The sequence below is a fragment of the Ursus maritimus genome, unplaced genomic scaffold (genome assembly GCF_017311325.1).
Source record: "Ursus maritimus isolate PB19 unplaced genomic scaffold, ASM1731132v1 scaffold_21, whole genome shotgun sequence".
NCBI lineage: Eukaryota > Metazoa > Chordata > Mammalia > Carnivora > Ursidae > Ursus > Ursus maritimus.
This window is the reverse complement of record NW_024424564.1, coordinates 10,328,512-10,336,446: the sequence shown is the minus strand read 5'-3', so window position 1 is coordinate 10,336,446 and position 7,935 is coordinate 10,328,512. Positions and strand designations below refer to the sequence as shown.

Below are 7,935 nucleotides of genomic sequence, written 5' to 3'. Positions count from 1 at the left end.
TTTCTGATCACCTTTAATGAGATAAGAATCTATGAAGCTGGTGGGAAAATGAGTCCCTGACCAAACTGTTTACTCAGCTACACAGAAGATCAAAAAAATATTACACTGAATCTGGAATCTATGAAGACAAAGCAATTGTTTTCTTTGAAAAATAAGTGGGGTTTAGACAATTTCTGGGATTTATCTGTAAAAACACCTTCAGGGCCCTAATAGTGACGTTTTAGGGAAACAGTCGCATTTCAAGGTGGGAAAAATAGGAGGTGGCGTTTTGTGGGCTCCTACGGTGGTTAGGTAGTTCTCAGAAGACAGTACTGGAAATTAGATAATTGCTGATGTCATATTTTGTACCAAAAAAATACGCATTCTGGGGGCTATAAAAGCAGCAGCTGCTGGCTTCCCCTCACAAGCAGAATCATCGAAACAGGTAAGTGTTTCAGCAAACATGGTATGATGGGTTCGAATGATGTGATATATTTCTTGATACCTAATGGTTTGCCTTTATGTTTTTGCTTCTTGTTCTCTTGATACCAGGTTCTCTGTTTCTAGTCACCATTTGCTCCCGTTAGAGTTGTCTGCGATGGTCGCCCTGCAGAAGTCTGGGAGCCCTTCCCTTATGGGAATTCCGGCCGCCAGCTGCCTCCTTCTCATTACCCTGTGGGTGCAGGGAGGAGCAGCCGTGCCCCTCGGTTCTCCCTGCAGGCTCAACAGCTCCGACTTCCAGCAGCCCTACATCACCAACCGTACCTTCATGCTGGCTGAGGAGGTACCCATCTCAGTCTCTCTCTCTCTTTCGCATCTTCTCTACTTGGAACCTGATAATAGTTCCTAAGAGTTTCTCCAGAGCGCTGCTAAGATCTTTAAGAAGCCATCATCTATCCTCGCTGGTAGACCAGAGGTTCTTTTCTATGTCTCTTTAGAGACTCTGGAGATTGGGCTTTACCAGAAGACCTTCCATTTTGGCCTTGAAAATATGTGCATTGAGTTTTACTCCAAATAGGCCATTTATGAGCCCACCTGACTGTTTTCCCCCTTACTCCTCTGTGCATTATTTTCAACTCAGGCACACATCTGAATTCTTTCTTTAGTATTCATGGGGCTGCTCTGGGGAGAGTGGATAGAATGCATCTCTACTCACAGACTTTTCTTCTATCTCCTTGATGTCCAGGCACTTAGTCTTTTCTTCTCTTCCAGGCTAGTTTGGCAGATAACAACACAGATGTTCGTCTCATTGGGGATCAACTGTTCCACGGAGTCAACGTAAGCCATAGTCATGACGAGCAAGGCCACCCACGGGTATTTGGATGCTGGTGGTGATGGTTTGGGTCTTCTGGCTGCCCTCTAACATGACCCCTGCTGTTTCACTTTTGCCTGCAGATGGGAGACCGCTGCTATCTGATGAAGGAGGTGCTGAACTTTACCCTTGAAGAAGTGCTGCTTCCCCAGTCCCATAGATTCCAGCCTTATATGCAGGAGGTGGTGCCCTTCCTGGCCAAGCTCAGCAACAGGCTAAGCCAATGTGTGAGTTCTTCTCCCAGCTTAACTCCACCCTTTCCTACTCGCCTGCCTTCCCCCCCTTCTTCCCTTTAGAGCCCTTCTCTGCCAACGTGCCCTGACCCTTCCCATGCCGGCAGCAAGAGGTGCCTCAGCACCACCATCGCAAGAGTCGTTTAGAATCATAGGCATTTGTTTTCACTTTAGTTGAGTCACATTTTGAATATATGGTGATGAAGGGGGTCTGAAAGAAAAGAGCACAGATGGCCCCTTTGTCCCTGGGAAAAAGCAACTCAGGTTATGTGAGATGAGAAAGGTGTTGGGAACTGTAGGGAAAAATGCCTAGATGTGGACATGGATGCCCCGAGTATAGATGGAAGGGATGGGAAGAGGGAAGGTAACAGGAAGAGTAAGTGTTCAGCGCTCGGTGGGCAAAGATGGCTGCCCTTTGGATGTCACGAAAAGTGACAGAGTCAGAGGTCTGTGACCTTGATGGCTCTGAACATTTAAAATTATGACAAAAGACTGGAGTGGAGTGGGCAGAGTGAAGGGACTTAGTATTTATTGACGAAGGCCTCCTGTTCACACAAGACATTTTATGTCCGTTTCTTGTTCTGAGCACGCATTTTTTTTTTTTTTGGTAGAGTTAGGGTTTTATTCTTCACAGAATTTGCATAAACCACTCCACTCTTTCCACAAACTTAAACCTCAGTAGGATTTCCCAAAGATGAAGAGAGGTCCCATGTAAGGGAAATGACTGGATTTTGGCGTCCAAGGGAATTCAAGAGCTCTGAAAATCTAGGTCACTGGGGAAATCTAGGTCATTGTGGGCAAAATTGCTAAGAACTTTTAACTCCAGGTGCATCGTAACACACCTCAGTTCGGGACGCCGAAGTTCACAAAGCTTGAGTATAACAGTGTTAAAATAAGTGCTCTGGTTTTCATTTTGTAGCATATCGAGCGCGATGACCAGCATATCCAGAGAAATGTGCAGAACCTGAAGGACACAGTGACAAAGGTACCGCTAATAGCTATGAACGCTAGTCTATTAAACAGGAGAGACAAATGATGCTTTTCTTTCCTTCCCTTTCTTTCTTCTTTTCCCTACATAGAATTTTCTCCTTGATTTGCCTACATCGGCTTGATTATTTAGGTTCATATATGTATTATTATATATATCTGTATATTTATAAATAAATCTCCAAATTTTGCAAATCATAGAATGGCTGGGAAGTGAGGCCCTCTAATCTCATCACCCCATGTTCTGGGCATGACCAGTAGCAGAGCCAGGGCTAGAAAGCAGGTCTTTTGAATTCCATCCAGCACTCTTTCCAGCAGCAATTTGTGTTACTTTTAGTATTAATTCTAATTCTTCAGGAAATTCGAGATTCCTACTGATTCACGTAATTTGAACAAGCACTTGTTCGAAAACAGAGAAGTACCTGGGGACAAATTTATTTGAGGTAATTTTGGAAGCCATTGACTTGGTGGTCTAAAACTTGGAGAAATACACCTAGAACAACCGTAGCAGAAGAGTGGGACTTACCTATAGGATGAATTTCTGGAATGATTGATACTTATATTTAATTATCATAATATAATACCTCACAGCTATTGATTTTAATTTAAAAGCGAGAGTGAGCCGCCCCCAACTTCTTTTATGCAGTTTCAAACAGATTGGATTTATTAGAGTGAATGCAAGTCTGAACTGGAAATTCTCTTTTCTTCCTCTCTCTTTCCCCCCCTCCTTTCTGGTCTACTCCCTCCCTCGACAAGTCCCCAGTGAGCATCTATCTGGTGTAGGCTACTGTGCATTTGTACAGAGAAGAATACTGTCACGTGGCCTATTTGGGGAGAAGAACACTAGTAGAAGGCTCAGACTAGCAATTGTGACTCATCCAAAAACCAGAGGAATGATTGCTAGCAGCGAAAGTGATACTCTTGCAAGCAGGTGCAACCAAATAAACCTCAACAGCACGAAGGTTCTAGCGGATGGAATTTTTAGTAACAGGTGTAACCTCAATCTTCTCTTTCTCCACCTTGATGTTTCTTTAAAAAAAAAATATTTCTTCCCAATCATGATTTAATGAATGTGACCCTTTCTTTGATCATCGAAGGCTTTGTGTTCTTTCACTATGAAGATCAAGTCTCTTTTCATGGGCCTCTTACCCAAGTGTGGAGGGCTGAATGTTAAGATGCAAAGCACTTCCGGTTTGAAGAATTCTTGATGTCGGTTTACTCTGTTGGCTTTAGAAAAATGCAGTGTGAGAGGGGGATCCATGTGGGGAGATAGATTTTAAAGCTTTTAACCCATTTTGAGAGAATGGACTTTCACATTTGCAGTAGGGTGCCATGTGGAAGAGACGTTATGCCTTTTTTTTTTTTTTTTTTTTTAACCCGGTAGCTCCAGAAAGTGTAGGTGAGAGAGGGATGTTACTCCAAGGAAGCTGACCTGAGGGCACACTGGCTGAAATGGGAGGGCGGTCTTGGAGATGCTAGTTCTCTGCCACGGCAGGCCGTGGGAGAGGCAGGAGAGACGGGAGGGCAAGAGAACTTGAAACATTCTTTATGCTCTTCGGCGTCTTTGAGATGTAAGAAGTACCTTTTGGCATTATGTCCAAGGAAGTGTGAAAGGGGGACTGATGAGACGGCAGGAAGAGAAAGGAGAACAACGCATCGAGGACAATGGTGGCTTACGGTTTTCCTTGAAAGAATCTAGAGCAAATTTAATAGATTAGAGGGATTTCAGAGGAAGATGCTTTGGACTCGAATTTGCCTTCCCCTCCTGTGGAGTTTGAAAGCCTCCTTCACATAGGGCTTGGAAGGAGGAGGAAAGAAAGGGTGTTTAGAATGTGTATCCGGCTTTCTACTGATGAAAGCAACTGGATGGGACTTATTTGGTATTTTCCCCACAAAAGCGAAGACCTGTATTTCTTCTCTTTGTTCGGGAGATGGGAACAGAAAAAACCCACATGTACTGGTAAATGTGCAGATTTGATTCAAAGCTGTGTGAGCTGAGCTGTTATAATTAGTTGGTCATAGACTGTGGTGAGGGGATGAGGCAGGGCCAGGCCTGACGGGGGGCGTCCGGTCCCGCAGAGGCCCGCACAGCTCTGGTGAGGAAGTGGCTTGAAACAGCTTGATTAGTGCAGATAGAATGGAGAGTGGTGCCGGCTGGCGCCCTTTCAGTTCAGTTAGCCATAATTTTAAGGTCTGTGGCAAATCATATTATATTCTTGCTAAAAGGGTATTATTAGCAATCCTTTACAAAAGGCAAAAGCTTGGTTTCTGTCTCCAGCGACCTAACCATCTTTTTCTAATTTGTTCCTCTTTAAAAAGCCTGGTATAAATGCTCAAATACTCATGTGTTCTTATTTTTACAGCTTGGAGAGAACGGAGAGATCAAAGCAATCGGAGAACTGAATTTGCTGTTTATAGCCCTGAAAAATGCCTGCATTTGACCAGAGCAAAGCTGGAGAACGGACGCCTAACCTTTTTGCCTGTTAGAAATAGCAATAAGATCCCCGACAGGTTTTCTTTTACCAAAAGGAAAATGGGAAGCCAAGCTTTACAATCATGGGCAGATTCTAAATAAACCCCTGCTTAGCTTAAAGAAGACAACGATGTCGCCTGTGTCCAGAAGACCAGAAGGTAGACCTTCCAAGCTTAAGAATTACTGATAACACTTTATGGTAGTTGGTGTTTAATACACGGAAATTTATTTTTTTAAAACAATTGTCTATTCCCATAAAAAGGATTACTTCCCCTTCCTTTAGGGAAAAAAACCCTAAATAACTTCATTTCCAGGATCAATACTTTATATTTATGAATTTATTTATTATTGTCAGTATACATTTTATTTATGTCATTTTAATAATATAGATTTATTTGTACAAGCATTATATGATATTGCTACTTAAATATAAAGCTAATATTTATATTTATGACAGTAATTATGGATCTATGTTTATTTGACCTCAATAAACATTTCGATATCCTACGTCTTGTGTCTTTGTGATTTGTATCCCTTTACTATCATCGTCACCGTCACCATCATCACCATCACCATCGTCATCATGTAATCATCCCATTTGCTAAATGGGCCAAGGACCTCAGATACTTGGTTCTTGATTCTAAGCCAATGAGGTAGCTGTTAGTATGAGCTCTATTTTAAAGGTGAGAAAACGGAATCAGAGACATGTTACAAACATTGGGGTGACTATAAGTAGTGGACCTGTATTGAGCGAGGTCTATCTGATTTCTGGGCTTGCTGCTATATTGCCTACATAGACGTATTATGTTGACTCAGCATGTAATTCTGAAAGAAAAACAGTAAGACACCGAAAAGAATCCATTGGCCTCATTAACAGTTGTGGATAAAAGAACGGAGTGCAATTGCCGGCAGAGAAATACAAATACAGTAGTTCCTACTGTGGAGGAATACTTTAGCTCTAGTTTGAATCTATTAGGGAAGGCATTCTTCAGCTGTCCTGTTAAGTCAGGCAATAAAGTAAAGGGGAAGAGGACTGAGTCTGGGGAGTCTTCGAAATTTGTGCAGTGATGGAGAGAAGAGAGAAGCAGTAGAGATGGTTGGACTGGTTCTGTCTAGAAGAATGGACAAGTGACTCCAGCATTGAGGAATGTGGTTTTTTTTTTCCACAGAAAGTGAAAGTCAGTGGTCAGGAGAGGTCAGTGGGTCAGTGGTCGACTGTCTACGGTGTTTCCTTCTCTGAAAAGTCAGGAACCCCCGGTTAATTGTACAGGTCACTCACCAATTTTTTGTCAAGTTCCTGCAGGATTAGGTCAAGTCTGGTGGTGACTGGTGAGCGCATCTGTAAATTGCAGGTTCATTCATGGGTAAAGTGGAGTTAATATTTTTGGGTGTGAGCCCCAAATGCTGACAGGTCCCAAAGCTAAGCTTCATAAATAATAGAATTATAATTGTTTCTGGGATAAGCTGGGATTTAGGACTCTTTCCTCTCTTCTTCCAAATGCATCTCAGTGTAATAACTTAGCAAAATTTGGGATTGTACTTATTTTTGACCAATTATGGAGCAATGTGTCTAGAAATTAAGCCATAAATGAAAGAATGTGCTTAGAATTGGATTCATGAATGCTTCCATCTAGGGCAAGGAGTCTGAAATAAAGAGATTTTTTTAAAAATTCTGGGTGCTAATGAACACAAAGTATAAGGTACCAGGATCTTCAATTCCGAAGGGCAGTGCTGGCAAATTCTGCAGTTCCATGAGATAGTCCAAATTCCTCAGAGGGTCTTGACATGATCATCGGTACCTGCTGGAGCAGGTGGCAGCAGGCAGCATTTGGGTGGCCCTATCAGCACTGCTCTTGTTCTTGGCATTGGCAGAGGCCTTGGGTATCCCCTCCCCCAGTAGCAGACGGCAACAGCCAGGTGTTCAGGAAGACTAATCTACGAGGTTGCATGAGACATAAGCCCCCAGAGACACCAACCAGCATTTAGGACCGATGAGAAGCCACTGGAGGGTTTCGAGTGTGGGAAAAACTTAATATGACTCATGTTCGAAAAAGATCATTTTGGTGTTGGGTGGAGAGTAAGTCTAGGAGGGGTAAGACGAGAAGCAAGCTCAGCACAATAGTTTACGGGGGAGGTGACAATGCTACTGGAGAGAATGGGAGTAGAGCCAGAGGAAACTGGTGCGTGACCCTTTCTGTGATACTCGGTTTGGGTTGTTTGGGAAATAAGGGCTACATGTAGGTCAGATTCACTAAGAGGAGAAGCAATCTGTTAGTTTCTCTTCTGGTTCTTCATTTATACTGTATTATTCACTAGCATGCAATGCTTCATATCAGTAAGGACAGACAGGTGATTTTGTTCCGAAAAGAGGTCAAGATTTTAAGATTTGAACAAAGACACATATCAGATGAGAAGCAGAGATACCAAGGGTTGAAAGCTGTGGTCTTATTATCTCTGAGACAACCACAGTTATAGTGACTTTATCTTTAAAATAAACTTCCGGGGACTTCTGGTGGCTCAGTTGGTTAAGCGTCAGACTCTTGATTTCGGCTCAGGGCATGATCTCAGGGTGGTGAGATCGAGCCCCACGCCGGGCTCCTGTGCTGAGCCTGCTTAAGATTCTCTCTCCCGGGGCGCCTGGGTGGCACAGCGGTTAAGCGTCTGCCTTCAGCTCAGGGCGTGATCCCGGCGTTATGGGATCGAGCCCCACATCGGGCTCCTCCACTATGAGCCTGCTTCTTCCTCTCCCACTCCCCCTGCTGTGTTCCCTCTCTCGCTGGCTGTCTCTATCTCTGTTAAATAAATAAATAAAATCTTTAAAAAAAAGAAAGATTCTCTCTCCCTCTGCCCCTCCTCTGCCCTCCGCTTATGCCCTCTTCCTCTAAACAAAACAAAACAAAAACCATATATATATATGTGATATATATATATATATATATATATATATATAT

General features: G+C 43.1%; 1 protein-coding gene across 1 annotated transcript; it reads left to right on the top strand.

Moving 5' to 3' along the window:
* Positions 1–413: 413 nt before the first annotated feature.
* On the top strand, positions 414–5,087 carry IL22 (interleukin 22). The gene is made up of 5 exons (XM_008684261.2): positions 414–763; positions 1,192–1,257; positions 1,375–1,518; positions 2,444–2,509; positions 4,875–5,087. The coding sequence occupies exons 1-5, from the start codon at positions 488–490 to the stop codon at positions 4,950–4,952; spliced, it is 630 nt and encodes a 209-aa protein (XP_008682483.2). The 5' UTR covers positions 414–487; the 3' UTR covers positions 4,953–5,087.
* The last annotated feature ends 2,848 nt before the right edge of the window (positions 5,088–7,935 follow it).

Bases quoted from the DNA above. Each gene is read 5' to 3' on its own strand.
- IL22 (XM_008684261.2), top strand. From the start codon at position 488: ATGGTTTGCCTTTATGTTTTTGCTTCTTGTTCTCTTGATACCAGGTTC. The intron at 1,258-1,374 runs GTAAGCCATAGT...TTTTGCCTGCAG, and splicing joins AACTGTTCCACGGAGTCAAC to ATGGGAGACCGCTGCTATCT. The intron at 2,510-4,874 runs GTACCGCTAATA...TTATTTTTACAG, and splicing joins TGAAGGACACAGTGACAAAG to CTTGGAGAGAACGGAGAGAT.